The sequence below is a fragment of the Sinocyclocheilus rhinocerous genome, unplaced genomic scaffold (assembly GCF_001515625.1).
Source record: "Sinocyclocheilus rhinocerous isolate Xijiao unplaced genomic scaffold, SAMN03320098_v1.1 scaffold1526, whole genome shotgun sequence".
Taxonomy (NCBI): Eukaryota; Metazoa; Chordata; class Actinopteri; order Cypriniformes; family Cyprinidae; genus Sinocyclocheilus; species Sinocyclocheilus rhinocerous.
The window spans coordinates 140,975-161,873 of record NW_015645067.1 but is presented as its reverse complement, the minus strand read 5'-3'; the positions used below and the strand labels follow the sequence as shown (position 1 = coordinate 161,873).

Here is a 20,899-nt window from a genome sequence, read left to right as displayed (position 1 = left end):
TGTGTGTGTGTGTAAGAAAATAGATTTATATACATAGCATATAATATTTTATTACTATATCATGTTTATTTAAATACTACATATATAAAAACATTTATTATATGCTTTTAGTCAATTAAAATGCACTAATTAATTATGCTAATGTCAGAATGCATTGAGTTTTGACCAAATATCTCGCGCATTTCTTTTGTGCATTAGCCTCTAATCATTTCCAGTCATTTCTAAGGTATATTCTGATTTTGGATGCCGTCTGTGTAGACAGTAGAGGCAGTTTACTGGAAACATATTTCAGACCTGAGCTTTTAACTCTGAGAAATTGTGGTGCTATCCGAAGCTCACATAAACACTTAAACTAGCTCAAACTCTCTGTAATAGAGCGTGAGTGTCTGTGGCGGCTGCTGGACACAGCAGAGGATCTGGCGACCGAGAGCAGCCAATTACACAGCATAAATCAAACCTCCGGTGGGGCGAGAGCCCAGTAAACAACATACGGAGAGAGACGACTGACCCGCTAGCAGAGGCTAGTTACGACTAAACATTCATGCTGCCAGACGAACTACAAGCCTACAAACTATAAACCACAGAAAACAAGCGATGGGATTTATTTATGTATTTTTGTTCATCGTTTTGGTTTGTTTTTTTAGTTTGTTTTATTTCTCCCTTCGTCTTTTTTAAAAGTATATAAAAATAATTAGGGATGCACGATATTATTGGACCAATATCGGAATCGGCCGATAATGGCTTTAAATGTAAATATCGGCATCGGCCCGATATGAAAAATTACGCCGATATGTCTTGCCGATAAGAGGAATACATTAACTCACATGTGCTCAGGGTGCGCTAGCAATTAGATCAGGTCAGCATTGTGGCTCATTCTGCAAAATTTTGCCTGAATGATGATTAGATTGACTGTTTTGGATCACTGCATTTAAACTGAGAATGCACGTACAGAATGACCTGTTCACTGTGTGATAGAGTAAACAGTAATAGCATGTGCAGCGGCAGCCTCCCCCGGGTCCTAATGCCTGCTCAGTAAGGAGTTTTAATTCCGTAGGGGGCGCTGTTGGCCTACTTCTAACAAAATGAAAGCAAAATACAAAAAAAACATTTAGACTGTGTTTCTGATTAAATAAAGCAGTAATTGATGCCATAAAATCATGAGTATGTTTTGATTTAAAGGTCAGAAGCTATAGCTTACATGAACAAAAAAAAATAAATAACAAACATGACACTTAAATTAAATAATTTTATATATACTGATTTATCCATTAATGTGTAATATGTTATATATTTTTAAACAAATTATGACCTCTAAAATATTTTCAGAATTTTTACAACTCTTTTGCTTTAGACCATTTACAAATGTTAAATCGTAAAATAAAATGTTAAGGTTACCACTGCATCTTTCTGAAAAAAATGCAGTGATTAATATATAGTTTATTTATAGTTATTTTTAAATCTTTAATGTACTGTAATTATAAAATAACTTTATTATTGTTTATTTAATTCTAACAAATAAGTTCTTGTTAAAAACTAACCAAAATGTAAAATAATTATATATCGGCATCGGCTATCGGCCAAAATGAGTTGAAAATTATTGGCATATCGGATATCGGCAAAAATCCAATATCGTGCATCCCTAAAAATAATTTAACAATAACAAAACTTAAGAAATAATGTGCGAGAATCCTGAAGGGCTAAGATCAGTGTTATTTGAGTATTATTTATAATACTATTATAGCGGTTTTTTTTTTGTTTTTTTTTTAATTAGCTATTTATTTTTATATTTAGCTTTTACTTTTATATTTTATATTCAGTTTTCATTTTTTAGCTGTTTAGCTTTAATTATTTTTTTATTTTTTAAAGTATGTTTTAGTAATTTTAGTACTTCAGCTTATTGTATTTCACTTAGTTGCCAAAGCATTATTTCTAGTGCTGTCAAATGATTAATCTTGATTAATCGCATCCAAAATAAAAGTTTTTGTGGGCGCCAGATTTTTTTATAGGTTTAAAGGGGGGCGCAACTAAAAAAGTTTGAGAACCACTGCACTAAGACATCCACTAATGCCTTTTCTTTTCTGATGACATCACCAAAGTCATACAGGCGGAGAAAAATATTATCAACCAATAATATCAAAGCCCCGCCTTCTCCTAACCAATCAAATCCAAGTTGTTTCCTACATTATTTCCAGCTGAATTTCTAGTTTAGCTAAAAAAAAAAAATGAAGTTAAATGTGCTGCAAGTGCATTTCTTCTAGTTTCAAAACAAACCTCAGAGCAAAAGTTACAGTCAAAACAAAATTTATTCAATATGACAAGATAATATGTCACAGTTCACTTTATTTTGCTATCCTCACTTACATAAATTAACTATAGTATCCTGCACCCACTAGTAAAAAAAAACATAAAAAATTATATCTGGTGTCTGAATAATTTTTGGTTTGACTGTACATTAAACAAGCGTTTGCTACTCACCCGACACTCTTCGGTGCCGCCCGCCTTTGGCTCCGTTCTGATGCTTCTTGTCTGGTGGAGAAGGAGGGACTATCGGTCTCCGGTCCAATAGGGATGGAGACGTGGAGGCCGCGGGTCATCCACTAATGCCTTTTCTTTTCTGATGACATCACCAAAGTCATACAGGCGGAGAAAAATATTATCAACCAATAATATCAAAGCCCCGCCTTCTCCTAACCAATCAAATCCAAGTTGTTTCCTACATTATTTCCAGCTGAATTTCTAGTTTAGCTAAAAAAAAAAAATGAAGTTAAATGTGCTGCAAGTGCATTTCTAGTTTCAAAACAAACCTCAGAGCAAAAGTTACAGTCAAAACAAAATTTATTCAATATGACAAGAACTCAGAGTTAAACTGTGTCAGAACAAATTCATCTTGATAATGTCAGATAACTGAGACAGATGAGACAGAAAGGTATGTAATGAATAGCTGTCAGCTGCATTTAAGTACACAATTAGATAATACCAATTTAGGTCAACCAATTACCAAGCAATGCTTAATTTTGTTCAGTCTGTGGTGTAAAAAGGTCGCATTAGCAATTAAAGAAAAAACACTTAAGCAAAACATGGTCAGGTCAAAGTGTCTGAATAATTTCTGGTCCCAAATTTTTATAAATTTTACTGGTAGTCCATTGTATGAAGAATTTTTGGGTATAATATGTCACAGTTCACTTTATTTTGCTATCCTCACTTACATAAATTAACTATAGTATCCTGCACCCACTAGTAAAAAAAAACATAAAAAATTATATCTGGTGTCTGAATAATTTTTGGTTTGACTGTACATTAAACAAGCGTTTGCTACTCACCCGACACTCTTCGGTGCCGCCCGCCTTTGGCTCCGTTCTGATGCTTCTTGTCTGGTGGAGAAGGAGGGACTATCGGTCTCCGGTCCAATAGGGATGGAGACGTGGAGGCCGCGGGTCTCCTGTCCTGTGGGGAGGGCGAGGGGGCGGGCCGTTTCTCCAAGGGCGACCGTGACGGGCTGGGCCGCCTGTCAATCAGCGAGGGGGGCGTGGTGGAGCGAGGCGTCACAGGACCGCGACCGTTCGGGAACTTCTCCTGGTTCTTGTGAGATGCTGGTGACGTCAAGGAGGACTTGAGAGGAGCGGAAGATGGAGAGGAAGACGTGGAGGAGAAAGAAAGAGAAGAACCCGCCGTGGGAGACGTGGAGGTGACTTTGATGAGCGCTCCTTCCGATCGGTTGAAACACGGCATCTTCTCCAGACTCACCACAGGTAAAGACACGCTAGAGAAAAGACATTGTGTATTTTAAGATTTGAACTTGCATAGAGTAAAATTTCCAAGACTGGAGTAATGATGCTGAAAATTCAGCTTTGATCACAAGAATAAATTACATTTTACAATATATTCACATAGAAAACAGTTATTTTAAATTGTAATAATAGTTCACATTTTTACTATGCTTTTATTGTATTTTTATCTAATAAATGCATCACTGGTGAGCAAAAGAAACTTCTTTCAAAAACATTAAAATCTTACTGACCCCAAACTTTTGAACAGTAGTGTAAATATTATCACCATTAATTTATATAAATATTACATCATTAATTTTGATCAAAGATGACCAATAATACATTTTTCAAATTGCACAATAAATGTTTTCATATTGCACATATTTCTCTAAAAGTCAATGCCTGAACATAATGAACACAGCCAAACAAATATTAATGTTGACATATAAAATGTTCACCAATGCTTACATATAACTTTATTACAATAAATATTTACATCTTAATTTGGGGTAAATCAAGAGCTTTCTGGGAAGTTAAGTGTTCTTCTATAAAATAATAATTATATGCATAAGTAATAATATCAAAAGTTCTGTTCTAATCTATTATATGTATAGGTGGCATTTCTAACACTAATTATTAATATCATCTAGAATTTATGGAAATAATGTTGTATGTTACATGATGACATCTTTATGGGAAAATTAATTATTAAAAGTATAAATTGATACAAATTGTGTTTAATTTTAAATATGTCAGGAAACTCTAACATTGATTCAAACATTTGGTGTGAATATGACAATCACATTGGAGCATTAGATGATGTTTACAAACACTTTCTTACAGTTAATTTAACCCATAATCCAGTGTTTGTCAGAGGAAGCATTTATGATTGGATGGGAAAGGGGGGGGGGTTACCCACCAGGCCTTGGCTCGGGCTCCTTTGGGCGGATAGACGGCCAGCGGCGCCTTGCTGAAGCGTGAGTGTGGGTAATCGCGAGGAACCCGGAAGGGAAGGGGCTCCACCTCGCTCTGGCCCACCGACATCTTGGCCTTGACAGGAACCAGAGGGGTCCTGGAGCTGCTGGGTGAGCAGTGTCTCCTCTCTGACACACGAATACAGCCGTCAGAAAATCATGAGACTCCGTACAGGAAGTGCTGAGGCAGATAAACTACTGGACTGAGTCCCAAATAATATACTATCTATCCTATACAACATGAAAGATTAACGTAAGTGCGTCCCAAATCATAATACAGTAAAAATAATATGTGCACACTTATGTTGAGCTGCAAATATTCCACACAACCCACTTACAACATTCAAGAGAAGTTTGTGAGGTTTTCGATTGACTTTTTCAGTTTTAGTAAGACGTATGTTGAGGAATCTGGGGCTGAAAACAAAACTGCACTTTCAAAATTATGAAACTAAAAGTTGACCAACCATGAAAATTAAGTCATGCTTAAAGGGGTCATATGATGCTGCTAAAAAGAACATTATTTTGTGTATTTGGTGTAATGAAATGTGTTTATGCGGTTTAAATTTTAAAAAAACACATTATTTTCCACATACTGTACATTATTGTTTCTCCTCTATGCCCCGCCTTTTTGAAACGCGTCGATTTTTACAAAGCTCATCGGTCTAAAAAAGCGAGGTGTGCTCTGATTGGCCAGATATCCAATGCGTTGTGATTGGCCGAATACCTCAAGCGTGAGACGGAAATGTTACGCCCCTACCATACTGTATTTCTTTGTGTGAACATTTGGGCGGTGTTATGCAAATCTTCCCACATAGTGATGTAGACATGTGGGGGTGTGTTAGAACGAGCCGTTTTAGGTAGGTGTGGCTGACTTAACTTTTATAAAGAATATCTCTTTGGATTTGAGACTTTAGTCTTTGCAACTTTAAAGATCTTCTTTATGCACCAAGAGCTTGTAACACTCCAAAGAGAAAGGGAAAATTGAAATCGCATCATATGACCCCTTTAAAAGTAAATGAAAACCGTATGTGATAATGCGTGTAGCACAAATAAAATAATATGTAAAATATATAATAATAATAATAAAACATTATTATTTTTCTTCTTGTATTTATTTAATAAATTTTTTCAATAAGCAAAATACAATAAAACCTAGTTAAAAATAATCAATACATGTTTTGCACACTGTTTTTCACTATTGTAATATAATATTTTCATTCTTATATTGGCGCATATAAATCTTTATTTATTTGCACCAGTAAAACAGTACATAAATCATAAATAATATAATAATAATTTTTGTTATTTCATTTAAATAATCATATTATTTATAAGCTACAAAGTCATGCTTACATGCGTGTAGTAAAATAAATTATTATTATTATTATTATACTATTATTACTTAAATAGAAAAAAGTGTAATACAGTACAATTTTGCCCACACTAGTTTAATTTAATATTGGTTTTCAAATAAATGTTATTTATATGCACCAATAAACAATACATAAGTCATAAATGAAACAATAAAAATATTTATATTTAGTTATTTTATTTCATTAAATTGTTAATATTATTATTATTATTATGCACTATTTACCTACATGAAGAGTTTTGAATTCATTCACTAAAATGGACAGTTTGAACTGATTCACAGAAATGAATCAAACACTAACACTATTTTTGCTGCTGTTTAAAGAAGAAATACAATTAAACAACTCTGAGACATCTTTTAATACACTTACGGTTCTTGCTATGCATGGCTCTGGAGGGCTCGAGGTGGACGCGCTCCTCTCTACTCACTGTTCAACTATTCCCCAACTACCTGCAATTACAAACACTCATTATCACACACAACACAACACAACACAAATTAGGGGCCTACAACATATAATTGATGTATGGGGTTTCAAAACACTACACTGAGCCAGATTACTGTACTAAAAAACAAAAAAAAAGTCCTTGTTTATGTTCGAAGTGAATAATAATAAAGCTCCTGGCTCGATCTGGCAGCTCACTAACCGGCCTTGGCCTTCGCATCGTGTCTCGTCTGCCAGCGAATCTCAGCCAAGAGCCACAACACCGTTCGCGAGGACTCAAAAGAGCTGATTTCAGAGGCTCTGTTTGGACGAGGAGAACCCCTCGCTCACAACAAAGTCTGACTGCAGACCAAAAGAGAGAAACAATGGCCCGGCCGCAGGGGGAAATTCAGCATCAGGTTGGTCTGAATACGAGGCAGGTGTGTAAATATGCCTGTAGGTGTATATCCTGTGCAGCTGGACTGAGACAAAAATAAAAATAAAAAGGCCAAAGTCCACCGTGTTCACAGGTATGCTGGCATTCTGATGCTGCTAAAATCATCTGAAGACAATCAATTACAGTTGGTGTGTCTTTAAAAGGATGTTGAGATGCACAAAATACAAAAAGGAAGTAAACACTAACACTTTTAGTTTGATTTGATGCGTTTAGAAATGTGTTGTTCTCAGTGCTGCCACAAGGGGCGCTATAGCAGACATTAGCGTAAACCGTTTTCTGTGGTTGGTTTTCTTCTCCAGCTCAACTGATGTGATGCAGTAATTGCGACTTTTTATTTCACAATTCTGACTTTTTTCCTCACAACTGCGATTTTATATCTCGCAATGTGACTTTTTTTTCTCAGAATTGCACGTTTATATCCTGCAATTGCGAGAAATCAAGTCAGAATTGTGCAACTTGCGATTCTGACTCTTCTCGCAATTGCGAGTTTATATTTTGCAATTCTGACTTTTTTCTCGCAATTTTAAATTTATATCTCGCAATTCTGACTTCTTTTCTCAGAATTATGAGATATAAACACGTAACTGCAAATTATAAAGCCTAATTCTGAGGAAAGAAAGACTAACTTTATTTCTCAGAATTGCACGTTTATATCTCTCAATTCTGACTTTATAACTCTCGGTTGCGAGTTTATATCACACAATTCTGAAGATAAAAGTCAGAATAGCAAAATTTAAACTTCGCAATTGCGAGAAAAAAAATCAGAATCGTGAGATAAAAAGTCATAATTACCTTAACTAAGTGCATTGCTACATACGTGTGTGTTTTGAACTGCTATGAGGTTCCTAGAGTGTTCTAAATGTTTTAAGTGTGTTGCTATGCAGTTGCTAAGGTGTTCTGATTGTTTTTAGTGCATTGCTATGAGGTTTCTAGAGAGTTCTAAATGTTTTAAGTGTGTTTCTATTAGGGGTGTAACAGTACACATAAAATGTTTGATACAGGTCTTTCGGTTCGGTTCGGTACGGTTCGGTTACTTTTGATAAGAAACAAAGTCTCATCTTTCAAATTATGTAAATTTTTTCAAGAAATTCAAGCAATAAATTCCGTTTTGGCGCTCTTTGATGTGGCATGACAGATCGCTGTATAAACGCCTCAGTTCAAACGGCAGCACGGAGCATGAGTGAACGCGATTATCCCTTCCTTTTTACTACTAGTTTTAACGCGAAATAAACATGAATGAACATCTCATACCTCATGTAATCGCTCAATCAGTGTTTCAACCACGGAAAGACGTCAAAACAAAATGCCACGTAGCATTTCGTTTACCTCAGACAAGTCATCAGTGTTCACACCTCGTTAGTTCACTAGAGAAATTAAGTCTAGAGAAGAGTATTTCCTGAAAAATTTGACTATATGCTTATTATATTTTACTTTACTGTTAGTGATGTCTTAATCATTTAATGTGCTTAATGAATCTGTTATGAAACAAGTTATGTTAGGCACTGTGTAGCTAAATGAATATATTTCAACAACAAATAGTAATTTTATCATCTAGGCCTAGAAGTTAATTTAAAAACTGCATTATGCGCAATCTACATGTTTGCATACAATTTTTATTTTTAGTTGAGTGTTGATTTTTTTTTTTTTAAATAAATAGTAATTAAATTTAAGTTTGGGCTTTGTTGTTAATTGCAATCTTATAATAATGTAAAAGCGCTCCCTATAGTTTAGATCATAAGCTGAGGTAGATTTTTATCCTAAGAAAACTTAAATTATAATTGAAAAAAGCAATTTTATGTTTAGTTTTTTCCCCCCGAAAACATACCGAACCGTGATGTCAAAACCGAGGTACGTACCGAACCTAGGGCTGCACGATTATGACAAAAAATCATAATTGTCGATTATTCCCTTGAAATTGTAATTGCGATTATTAATTACGATTATCACAATTTACATTGAATGATGTTTACACCATTGCTTGATGCAACTGCATGTCGTATTTTTATATGAAAATAAACAAGCTGAAAACACTCTAACTGAAAAACCTTTAGTGCTTTTGTATAGTATTAAGCCTCAAATGTCAAATATACATCGGATTGGTTTCTTCTTTAAATTATAAAAAAAGTAAAAATATGAATGGTATTATAATGTTATACTAAAACTAAAACAATGGGAAAACCCTTAAGATAAAATGTAGAAAGAAAAAAACATATCTTAAGCGTGCAGAATAACATAAGTGGACTTTGAACGATTAATTGACGCTTTGAACGATTACGTAATTGTGGCATCTATAATTATAATCGCGATTATAAATTTGATTAATTGTGCAGCCCTAACCGAACCGTCATGTTTGTGTACAGTTACACCCCTAGTTTCTATCCATTTGCTGTAGCGTTGTTGCTGTACAGTTTCTAAAGTGTTCTAAGAGGTTTTCAGTGTGTTGCTATGCGGTTGCAAGGTGTTTTTTTTTTTACTGGCCCAAGTGAAAAGAGTCCTGCAGCTTCAAGTCTCTGTGATATTCTGGTCTCTAGATATGACTCAGGTCCCTCCTCCAATGCGAGTCTGTGGGATTTCTTCATCAGTTTTATAAAAAAGTCAGAATGCTCAGAAAAGCGTTAGCGCACCTCTCCCCAACAAGTTGTAACAAATCTAAGCAACAGTGATAATTACCTTACAAAAACACCCAGGATAAAACTTCACAGTTTCGTAACATTGTCCCAACATTTAAAAACTAATAAATAAGGTACAAGCTGCGTAGTAGTGACATCACTCATTGTAAACCCGTTCACACAGGCCTCAGTGTGTGTGGTCTGCTATTAGCGTCTCCCAATCTGACAGGCCACAGGAAGCCACAGGCACCAGCTGAGCTACGTTTGTTTACATTGTTCTAAGAGGTTTTCAGTGTGTTGCTATGCGGTTGCTAGATTTTTTTTTTTTACTGGCCCAAGTGAAAAGAGTCCTGCAGCTTCAAGTCTCTGTGATATTCTGGTCTCTAGATATGACTCAGGTCCCTCCTCCAATGCGAGTCTGTGGGATTTCTTCATCAGTTTTATAAAAAAGTCAGAATGCTCAGAAAAGCGTTAGCGCACCTCTCCCCAACAAGTTGTAACAAATCTAAGCAACAGTGATAATTACCTTACAAAAACACCCAGGATAAAACTTCACAGTTTCGTAACATTGTCCCAACATTTAAAAACTAATAAATAAGGTACAAGCTGCGTAGTAGTGACATCACTCATTGTAAACCCGTTCACACAGGCTCAGTGTGTGTGGTCTGCTATTAGCGTCTCCCAATCTGACAGGCCACAGGAAGCCACAGGCACCAGCTGAGCTATGTTTGTTTACATCCGGCCCACGACTGCAGGAAGATGACCACTAGCAAGGCCCAATCCTGCTCACAAACAGAGCCCAAAACCGCGAAAACTGAAAGCTAAGCAAACACGTGAGCGTTCAAAAGCGTCCGCTGTGAATAACACGCACACGTTGGTCGAGGAGACACACTTACCCAGCCTGTCTGCTCTGCGGCGGTTGAGAGGATGGAAGAAAAAAAACAGAAAGCGAAAGAGAAAAAGACGAGAGAATAGCAAGCCTCCTGTGTGGCTGAAGGCATCCCGCCTTTTCTTTCTGGGCCGCGGTGTTTTGAGTTGAATAGCTGTGAGTCGTTGACCTCTGCGCTGAACCCTCGCAGCCTCTCCGCTCTCAAAGGGGGCGGCAGGGGACGAGAGAGAAAGGCAGCTATGTGAAATCGCCGTCGGAAGGGGGCGAGGGCGAGCTGCCAACAGGCCTTCCGTGAATTACCATCGCCTCCCGCCGCGCGAGACACCTCTCTGTTCCGCGAGCGCACGTGTTCTGGGCACAAGATCAAAGACAGATGTGAGCCGAGCAGACGAGACGAGCGCGGCGAGGCTAAAACGAAAGCAAACAAGACGAGCTGGAAAACCGGTGATGGTGGATTGGTGGAGCCATTCTCCCCTGGGACAGAATGCTTTTTGAAAGAGACCTCTTTCGGTTTTTAACATTCCCCGCAATGGTGTTTCAGCACAACAATGCAATACAAACTCATTTTTAAAGGGATAGTCCAACCAAAAATTTTTATTCTGTCATCATTCACTCACCCTTAAGTTGTATAAGTTTCTTTCTTCTGTTGAACACAAAAGAAGACATTTTGAAGAATGTTCGGTAACCAACATTCTTTAAAATATCTTCTTTTGTGTTCAACAAAAGAAAGAAACTCATAGAGGTTTGGAACAATTTGAGGGTGAGTAAATGATGCCAATTTTCATTTTTGGGTGAACTGTTCCTTTAAAGCCACAAACGCCAAGATAAAATGCAGTAAAAACAGTAATATTGTGTAAAATAACTGTTTTCTATTTGAATACATGTTCAAATGTAATTTATTGCTGTGATCAAAGCTGAATTTTCAGCATCATTACTCCAGTCTTCAGTGTCACATGATCCTTCAGGAATCATTTAATATGCTGATTTGCTGCTCAAGAAACATTAATTATTATTATTATTATTATTATTATTGAAACAGCTGTGCTTCATATTTTTGTGAAAACCATAATAATGCATTTTTTTAATAAATAGAATGCATTTTTAAATAAATCTTTTGTCTATTCATAAACGTCACTTCATTTCATGCATCCTTGTGAAATAAAACTACTAAATTAAAAATAAAATCCTACTGACCCTAAACTTTGGAATGGTGGTGTATCTCTGAACATTTTATAATTAACTATAAAGAGAATAGTTTTATATTGAACAATTGTTTTTTATTTTGCAGTGACACTGAAGACTGGAGTAATGGCTGCTGAAAATTCAGCATTGCATCACAGGAATAAATTACATTTTACAATATATTAAAACAGAAAACTTTTAAATTGTAATAATATTTCACAATTTTACTTTTCTTTTCTTTTCTTTTTTTACTGTATTTTATGGTCAAATAAATGCAGTCTTAGTGAGCATAAAGAGACTTCTTTCAACTTAACAACAACTTTCAATCTGTTCAATCTGAATGCTGTTAAAACCAGTCAGTTTCTCTCACTCAGTGCCCAGATCTAATAGAAGGTTATGTTGATGACGTGTGCTAAATTAAACAGTTTTAACACGCCTCAGGTTTAAGACTGTGGTGTGCAACATGTATTATAATGTAAACAGCAAATGACTCTATGATTCTTGCTTTACAGCAGTAAACACCTCTATTATAACCTTACACGGGTTACTTTTGCATATCTATATATTAAGCTCTAGCCATAGAATTAAGGTTTTGATTTAATTAATGCAAGCATAACTATTATTACTGCTCATGCTCAAGGTTAGTGATTTGAACAGACTTTCACAACACTACAGACGTGAATGAAGCAATCAGACTCACAATTTTCTAGATCATTAATATCAGATAATAATCATAATATCAAAGCACATAATGGGTTTCTGAACTGAATATCAGAAATATCAGCCTTTAACACACACTTCAGTGCACTAATGTCAAGAAAATGAGAACTCGACGAGACCATTAAGTTCAAATAAAATCCTCCTCATAAATCGGTAAATGACTGTCAGCGAGTCACGTTCTGGCCAACACTCACTTACCGTAATGAGTCAGGACGTCCTGAGGCTTAACGACTTTGTTGCAGGCATCGCAAACAACGGGTTTGAAATCCTCATGGGTTGGGACGTGACTATACAAAAGCATATCTACAGCCAAGAGAGAGAGAGACAGTCAGTAAATATGACAACTTTTAAAACCACTTGACTTATTAGCATGAATCTCACATCTGCTGTAGTTTACGCGGAAAAATCATCTGGCAATAGTGCGGTCTTGCTTTTGACAACATGATTAAAAGCTTGACTGGAAGAAAAGAAGATTTTTTTCAAAATGGTCCTGTGGTGTAACAAACATTGTCATTGTTTTCTCCCAATGCAAACATGAGAAAAGTGTTGCTTTTCGCAGCTTTCTGAAAACACTCTCTTAAAGGAACAGTTCACCGAAAAATTTAAACGTGCTGAAAACTTACTCTCAGGCATTTCAAACTGTAGATGAGTTTGTTTCTTCATCAGATTTGAAAAAATGTAGCATTCCATCACTTGCTCACAAATGGATGCTCTGCAGTGAATGGGTGCCGTCAGAACGAGAGCTGATAAAAACATCACAATAATCCACAAGTAATCCACACCACTCCAGTACATCAATAAACATCTTGTGAAGAAAAAAACTGCATGTTTGTAAGAAACACATCCAACATTAAAGCGTTTTAACTTAAAATGGTCACTTCTTCACAAAATAGAAGTCTATAATCCAATTATAACACTTCCTGCAGTGAAAAAGTGTTCTCTCACATGAAAACCCACCCACATATTTGTTTAGAGCTGTTTAGGACTGTTTTCACTTGTAAACGGTGCTTGATCTGTGCAGATTTCTCTCCTGATTCAGACCAGATGACCTTTTCACTGGAGAAAGCAATATTATGGATAGAGGAGTCATATTTTAGCCGGAAGCAACGGTTTGAAGTTAAAAATGCCTTAATGATGGATTTGTCTCTTACAAACATGCAGCTTTTCATTTCACAAGACATTAATTGATGGACTGGAGTGGTGTGGATTACTTGTGGATTATTGTGATGTTTTTATCAGCTCTCGTTCTGACGGCACCCATTCACTGCAGAGCATCCATTGGTGAGCAAGTGATGTAATGCTACATTTCTCCAAATCTGTTCCAATAAACATACTCATCTACATCTTGGATGGCCTGACAGTGAGTAAATTGTCAGCAAATCTCCATTTTTGGGTGAACTATTCCATTAAATTTATATAATAATCATTTTACGGCCGTAAGCAACATGAAAATTATTCTAGGTGACATGTGAGTTTTTTCCACATCTGACCCACTAAATTATTAACCAAGGTTGCCAGTGAGGGCTGACTTGATGGCATGTATAACCCACCAAAAGTGACATTTTGAGATTTGATTAAGACTTTTAATTTGAACAAATGGAAACCACAGTTTTATGTCGCTCGTGTTTTAAAGCAGGACGGACTAGTGACCCATTATACTTCACGTTTAGTGAAATATTTAGTCACTCATGGCTAAAGCTGATGATCAGTGGAGAACTGTGACGTAAGCGTTCAGAGGAGCTCGTCAGATCCGCTGAGCTTTCTTTCACCATCCATGCAGAATCACTGCGCACTTCCGCTAGTACACACTGAGAACACACACGCTCACACTGAGAGCTAGTGCTGATGTTAACAATGAGAAAAACTGAGCTGAACTGCATTAACACCAGCTGCTTGTGTGTGTGTGGGTCGTAGTCAGACACTTAAATGTTATGGTTATGTTCAGAATGTAATACAACTGTATTGTTATGAATACCGTGAAGTAAGTGCGAAATACCACTGACTGTTTTTTGTTTTGTTTTTATTAGTATGTGAAACAGATCCCTTCCTAACTATCTGAATGTAGATCTGTTCAGCTAATATAGCTTATATAATGCAATGTTTGTTAATAATTTTTACTCAACATATATAAAAGATATAATAGATTTTTAATTATAATTTTAAATGCAAAATAACTAGTATTTTTAAACCAAATTGGTACTACAATAAAAATATTTGTTGTTGTTGTTATTATTATTACTTTTTATTTTAGCACAACATGGTACGGAAGTACTGGTTCTTTTACATGTAAATAACAAATAAAATGTGATAATCGAAAATATTAAGATATTAATTTTAATACACTCACAATAAAAATATTATTTATTAAGATAAAACTATAAAATTTAAAATATAAAAATACAATTAAAATGTGTATTGTAATAAAATAACAAATATATTAATTAAAATAAAATAAAAGTATGCAATATTAAAACCATTTAAATTGTTTATTTATTTTAATATAGTATAGTTACAATAATATAAAATATTAATATTATTTATTAAAATATTTTTATTTCAATAAAATACAATAAAGACATATTATTAGTAATTCAAATCAAATGTAAAATATAATTTAGATATTTATTTTAATATAATTACAATAACATATTAACATTATTTATTAAAATAAACCGGATAAATATAAAACATTAAAATGCTCTTTTTATTGCTGTAAATACTCAAAGGTATTGTTCAAGCAGGCACAAAAAAATGTAAGTTTCACTGGTAGCATGAAATAATAATAATACTTATAGATTTGTTATTAGCATGTTGTATGAACTAATGAAATTCTGGTATGGTGACAACAATGGAAAACTATTGAAGGTGCAAACAGTGATAATGCATGCTGTGAAAGTACAGTATTACCCTAAGCCTATATGAGCTGACAGCAATAACAACATGATGACACGAGAAGAAACGCCCACCATCATGACACACACACACACACACACACTCACCTGCTTTACTGAGTTTGATCACCTCTGAACCCTTCAAGAGCTTCTTCCCAGCAGTATCAGAGTAAAGATCTGAAAATATTCAATATCGCCGCATGCATTAGACTGACACTGTAACCAACCAGTTAACGAGCATGCACAGTTACAGATACTGGTAGCTAGATGGCTGTCTTGATCCAGCAAAGCAACACACATACAAATACGCACACAAACACACAGTGTCTAAACTTATACACACTCCGTCTCCTGAGCCACTAACATTGACGCGTAAAGTACAGAAGAGCGCGACGCCTGTCAATCAATCGTGACAGATGACGAAAGGAATGCACGCGCGTTTACGGCGCGTTGTTTATGCAGCAGCGCAGATGCACGCGCGATCTCCAGTTATAAACCCTGACATCGTCGAGTGTCGTACTGCAGTCGAGCGGGTGTCTGAGGGCGCTAATGTGACTTACAGTGCGTGTTGTGGCTCCTGTGTGCAGTGTGAGCGCGCGGCGGTACAGCGTCGCCATTGCTCTTCCTTCTTCCTTCACAGACTGCGAGACGAGCGAGCGAGCGAGAGAAACATATGACGCCACCTTCGCCACAGTTCGGCCAGCGCTCGGCTGCGCTCGGCTTCAGAGACGGAAAGGTGAAAGGTTGACCGCGTGCATCGTGCATTCTTATATTACACAATTATTCTTATATTCTAATCGTCCTTACGCCATTTTAGTAGTAGTAGTAGTGATAGTTTACTTTCATTTCTACATTTTAATTACATAATAATTACATATGCATTAATAATGGCACAATTAATATGAATGTAATTACTAGCAATAATTAATAAAATAATGTAATCATATTATTAGTAGTATTACTACTTATTACTATTATTACAAGTCGTTGATGTTTAAGATAATTATTGTTATTAATATTATTGGTGTTATTTGTAATACTTGTATAAACTGTTAAGTATAAAATGAATTACATTGTAATGTTTACATAATATGTAATAAATATTAAAGGAATACTTTAATTAAATAAATAAAAATAAAAGGAATATCAGTGTAAATAATAATCATCATCATCATCATTATTATTATTGATAGTTGTAATAATTGTTGATTATAAATTAATCTAATTTTAGTGTTTGTATATAAATAAATATTAATGAATACATTAATACATTCATTAAATGAATAATGAAAAATAATTCAAAATGTTATTAATAGCAACAATTAATAACAATGATGATAATGATGATAATTATTATTATTTACATAGTAATAGTACCTTTTCATTTTTATTCATTTAATTAATATATTATTTAATATTTGTTATATATTATGCAAGTAATAAAATTTTATTAATTTTATAATCAACAGTTAATACAACTTATAATAACAGTAATAATAATCACAATCATAATACTAATATTAATTATTATTATTATCTTCAACAACTAGTAATAATGGTTTTACTTATTACTACTAATAAATGTAATATAAATGTAAAATGTATTTAAAATAATAATTATTACTATTATTATTGATTCTATAACTACTAAATTGATGTTTAGACATGTTGTTTACATAAAATATAATTAACACATTCCTAAAAAAGTATTACTACTAGTTATTATTGTTGATTATGACAGTAATCTAATAGTAGACTAAAATGCCTTTTTTAAATACAGTTATCGATGTTGTTTTCATTTTCATCCTCACATGGTGTGGTCTTTAGTTTGGTTATCATTCAGGCGCAGATTTTTGTGATCCTGTGGGTAAATAATTTTTGACGAATGTCAATAATTTAATTTCACTTGTTCTGTTACACAAGCAGCTGTTTATGAGAGTCATCGTCTCATCATCGCCAGCAGGTGGCGCTGTAACGCAATAATTACCGTATTGGCCCGAATATAAGACGACCCTGATTATAAGACGACCCCCCCTTTTTCCAGATGTACCTTTTGGGACAAGGCTTTTTAAAAGCCAAATCTTGTTTTTTCTCAGTAAAACACAGTTTGTCTTCAATTATTTTCATATTGCATATTTTTCCTATTTTAATTTTTGTTTTGAAAGTATGGTAAAAACTGGTAAAATGTACCAACAATCACATTAAAAAAAATATACACTTTTTGATATACCATTAAAAACAAAAAAAAAACAGGTAGCCCATCTGAATTAGGACATTTAGGCTATCCATCTAATAGTAGCCTACCAAAATCTTATTAACAGCAGAAGTTAAATCTTACTGTAGTCTTCAAATCTGGGTACTGTCTTACGTTTTAAAATCACAAAGAGAGTTTGGTGCCATCAGGCTAACGTGACAGTCACGACTCATGCAGCTGTAAGGTTTTCTGCTTCTTTTGTTTTTACTCGCGATCTTTACAACACGCATTACATTACGTATTTCATGGCACACTCGTTTTATGCGTATTTGGCGCCACCTATTGTTGTGGGTGTATTATTGACATGTCAAAGTCTAGACCCTGAATATAAGACGACCGCGTTTTTTCAGATGTATTTCCAAGAAAAAAACATCGTCTTATATTTGGGTCAATACGGTACACACACACTACTTACTGCGTTTACTTGTTTAGAGTTCCTAAAGTGTCGCAAAGAGTGACAGTCACGAGATTCAGACAAACAAAAGCTGTATACTAAATATCAATGCGCTATTTAGTTATTTGTATTATTTAAAGTAATGCACTACAGGCTGAAAGACTGAAATCAACACACCTATCCTGCACTAAATGCACAACCACGACACAAAAAAATAATTTGAGATATGAATATGTGAATAAACAGGCCAGGCGTTCAGCCTAACACTGTGAACTACCAGATTGAGGCTTTCGCTCCAGATAATGTTGTTGTTCTTTTGACAAATGCTGATCAGTGAAGTCACAGGATGAGCCGGCAAACAAAAAGCGCCATTATACCAGAAGGAAGCCAGGATTTATTTGGGTAAGAAATCACACTTTCTCCCCAGAAGCACAAAGTCCACTACCAAGTGCACTTCACAGTCAGTTTTATTCCTCAAAAAATGACATTTCAGTGGCAGGAGAACAATGCTTCCCTAAAGAAACAGAAGCACGAACAAGAAAAGAGAGAAAACCTTCCTAAACAAAACTCCAGCACCATTAAAAATGCGACTGAAGCTTAATACTGCATAAAAACGGCATAGATAACAATATAAACGCAACAAGGATATTAGTCATCATAAAAGTCAAATATATTGTAATAGTACATTCAAAACATGTTGCATTTCCATTAAAAGTTCAAAAAAGCATGCTAATAAAAATATAACCAAGGTAAAAAAAGATATTTTCTTCAAGTACACAAGAAACAGAAAAGGTGAAGAGAGAAATCTCACAAATGAACACGGCAGTCATATGAGTATTGTTCTTACAGACAAACTGCGTAAAGCATAAACTGTTACTGTGTGTTTTTCATAACGGCTACGGTGGGCATTGTTATGCTGTGGGGTAATTGTTTAGATGGCTGCTGGATTTGGACCCCGTCCTGCCGCTTGTTGAGCGTTGACCTTCTGAGAGTGCCAGCGCGTCTCCTTATACACAAACCAGGCGTTCCCAACCCACAGGATGAGATTCAAGAAACCAAATATCTGAAAATGATGTCTGGAGTCAGTCATTTATAATATACACTCAGGGGCAAAAGTTTGGAATAATTGGAAAATCTCTTTCTGCTCACCAAGGCTGCATTTATATGATGAAAAATACAGTAAAAACAGTAAAATTGTGAAATAATATTACAATCTAAAAAGAGTGAAAAATTTAAGGGGGTCTGAATACTTTCCGTACCCACTGTATATATATATATAATTTTTTCTTTTCAGGGTTCTTTGATGAATAGAATAGATTTCGCAACATTATAAATATCTTTCCTCTTACTTTTCAACAACTGAATGCATCCTTGGAGAATAAGTTAATTTCTTTTTTTTATTGTACTTATCCCAAACTTTTGAATGGTGGTGTATCTCAGTTTCCACAAAAACATGGAGCAGCACGACTGTTTTCAACATTGATAATAATGTTTCTTGAGCAGCAAATCAGCATATTAGCATGATTTCTGAAGGATCATGTGACACTGAAGACTGGAGTAATGATGCTGAAAATTCAGATTTGATCACAGGAAAAAAAATGCATTTTACAATATATTCGAATTGAAAACAGTTGTTTTAAATTGTAATAATATTTCATAATTTTACTGTATTTTTGATCAAATAAATGCAGCCTTGTTGAGCAGAAGAGACTTCTTTCAAAAACTTTTAAAAATTCCAAACTGTTGGTCCAGTGTACATACTTCAAAAGCATCACATGCCAGTGAATAAAGTTCCTTTTCATTTTAATTAAGACGTTAAGGAAGTTAAATACATTGCAAATGCAGTTTAACACTGTCTTTAAGATTGCATCGCTATGTTAGGGGTATGTACCTTTTTTGGTAATGTTAAAAAATTGATAATCAGCATGATAATAAACAGTGAAAAAATACAGTTGATTAGTTAGTGTAATTTCTTACCACAGATATATTGAGCGAGCGCATGCTAGCGTAATCAGTGACTTCACATCTGACATCTCTGTCCGTACAGAGCGCCAGAGTGAATTCAATGCCAGCTGTACCGGTGGCATCCTTCACCATCTGCAGACCTCGAGCCCATGCAGACGAGCACACCAGCCACAGGAACGCAAAGACTGCTGTCAGCACAAAATCCTAGCAGATAAAGACAGAAATATTATAAATAGAATTTTCCCTTAAAAGCATCTGCATCATGATATTCAAATGCATATTGCATGCATACTTCAAGCTCATCTGCAAGTTGCATACTCACAAACATAGGGCCGAAGTCTGAGTCTCTGTACACATGCATGTAGCCCAGATAGACCAGCAGAGCCACCATTGAATAGAGGAAAGCCAAGACGGCCACAGCCACGAAAAACTCCACCGAGGACGACGAGTCTCCTACAAGATGGGTTGCAGGAACTGCGCGATTGCAAAGAGTGGTGTTGCTCTCCACCAGCAGCTCCTGGTTTAACCTGCAAATGAAGGTATAAAAACACAAAGAGATTCGGAGAAATGTAGCATTACATCAGTGCTCGCCAATGGCCAACAGAAGCATGCAGACACGTCTTCAGTTTCTAGCATGCACAAACCTGAAGATGCACCGCAGAGTTCACAGTTAAATAAGCTTTCTGCATCGCATGCGTTCATGAATCATCTGACATACTAATCTGATCCTGTGCTCAGTTTTAACCTGGATTCCCTCACTGGTTGTGTTTAACCCCTGGAAGTTAAATGAAGACCTGCAGTTCACGGCCAACATCAAGCTCATTTTCCAAAACCAGATGTTTAGTTTCGCTGCATGATACATCCTGTTTGCCAGCTCATTCATTCTCAAGAAAACAGAGAAACTTCTCATCTGTCCCACTTTCGGATTCATGCTTTATAGACAGCAACAGCTGTTTCAGTAACTCCATTTTCCCTGCCAATAACAAATTCCTTTGAGGAAA

At 35.4% G+C, this 20,899-nt stretch overlaps 2 protein-coding genes across 4 annotated transcripts in view; both read right to left on the bottom strand.

The window, feature by feature from the left end:
* atxn7l1 (ataxin 7-like 1) overlaps positions 1 to 16,001 on the bottom strand; it is a 22,159-nt gene extending 6,158 nt beyond the window's left edge. Inside the window, exons 1-7 of one of the 3 annotated variants that reach the window (XM_016508599.1) lie at positions 15,846 to 16,001; positions 15,394 to 15,462; positions 12,593 to 12,697; positions 10,500 to 10,843; positions 6,484 to 6,563; positions 4,687 to 4,870; positions 3,321 to 3,760 (exon numbers count right to left, since the gene is read on the bottom strand). In XM_016508599.1, the coding sequence (XP_016364085.1) occupies positions 3,321 to 3,760; positions 4,687 to 4,870; positions 6,484 to 6,499 (640 nt within the window). In that variant the 5' untranslated portion in view covers positions 6,500 to 6,563; positions 10,500 to 10,843; positions 12,593 to 12,697; positions 15,394 to 15,462; positions 15,846 to 16,001. The remainder of the gene's footprint in view (positions 1 to 3,320; positions 3,761 to 4,686; positions 4,871 to 6,483; positions 6,564 to 10,499; positions 10,844 to 12,592; positions 12,698 to 15,393; positions 15,463 to 15,845) is intronic. The other 2 variants (XM_016508598.1, XM_016508600.1) reach the window with 2 other exon arrangements.
* Positions 16,002 to 18,663: 2,662 nt separating this feature from the next.
* LOC107705331 (synaptoporin-like) lies at positions 18,664 to 20,534 on the bottom strand. The gene is made up of 4 exons (XM_016508584.1): positions 20,515 to 20,534; positions 20,221 to 20,425; positions 19,911 to 20,102; positions 18,664 to 18,996 (listed from the first exon to the last, which is right to left on the bottom strand). Exons 1-4 carry the CDS (start codon positions 20,532 to 20,534, stop codon positions 18,865 to 18,867), a joined length of 549 nt encoding a protein of 182 aa, XP_016364070.1. The 3' UTR covers positions 18,664 to 18,864.
* Positions 20,535 to 20,899: the final 365 nt, after the last annotated feature.

Bases quoted from the DNA above. Each gene is read 5' to 3' on its own strand.
- LOC107705331 (XM_016508584.1), bottom strand. From the start codon at position 20,534: ATGCTAGAAACTGAAGACGT. The intron at 20,426-20,514 runs GTCTGCATGCTT...CTTCATTTGCAG, and splicing joins ATGCTAGAAACTGAAGACGT to GTTAAACCAGGAGCTGCTGG. The intron at 18,997-19,910 runs GTAAGAAATTAC...CATCATTTTCAG, and splicing joins GCTCGCTCAATATATCTGTG to ATATTTGGTTTCTTGAATCT.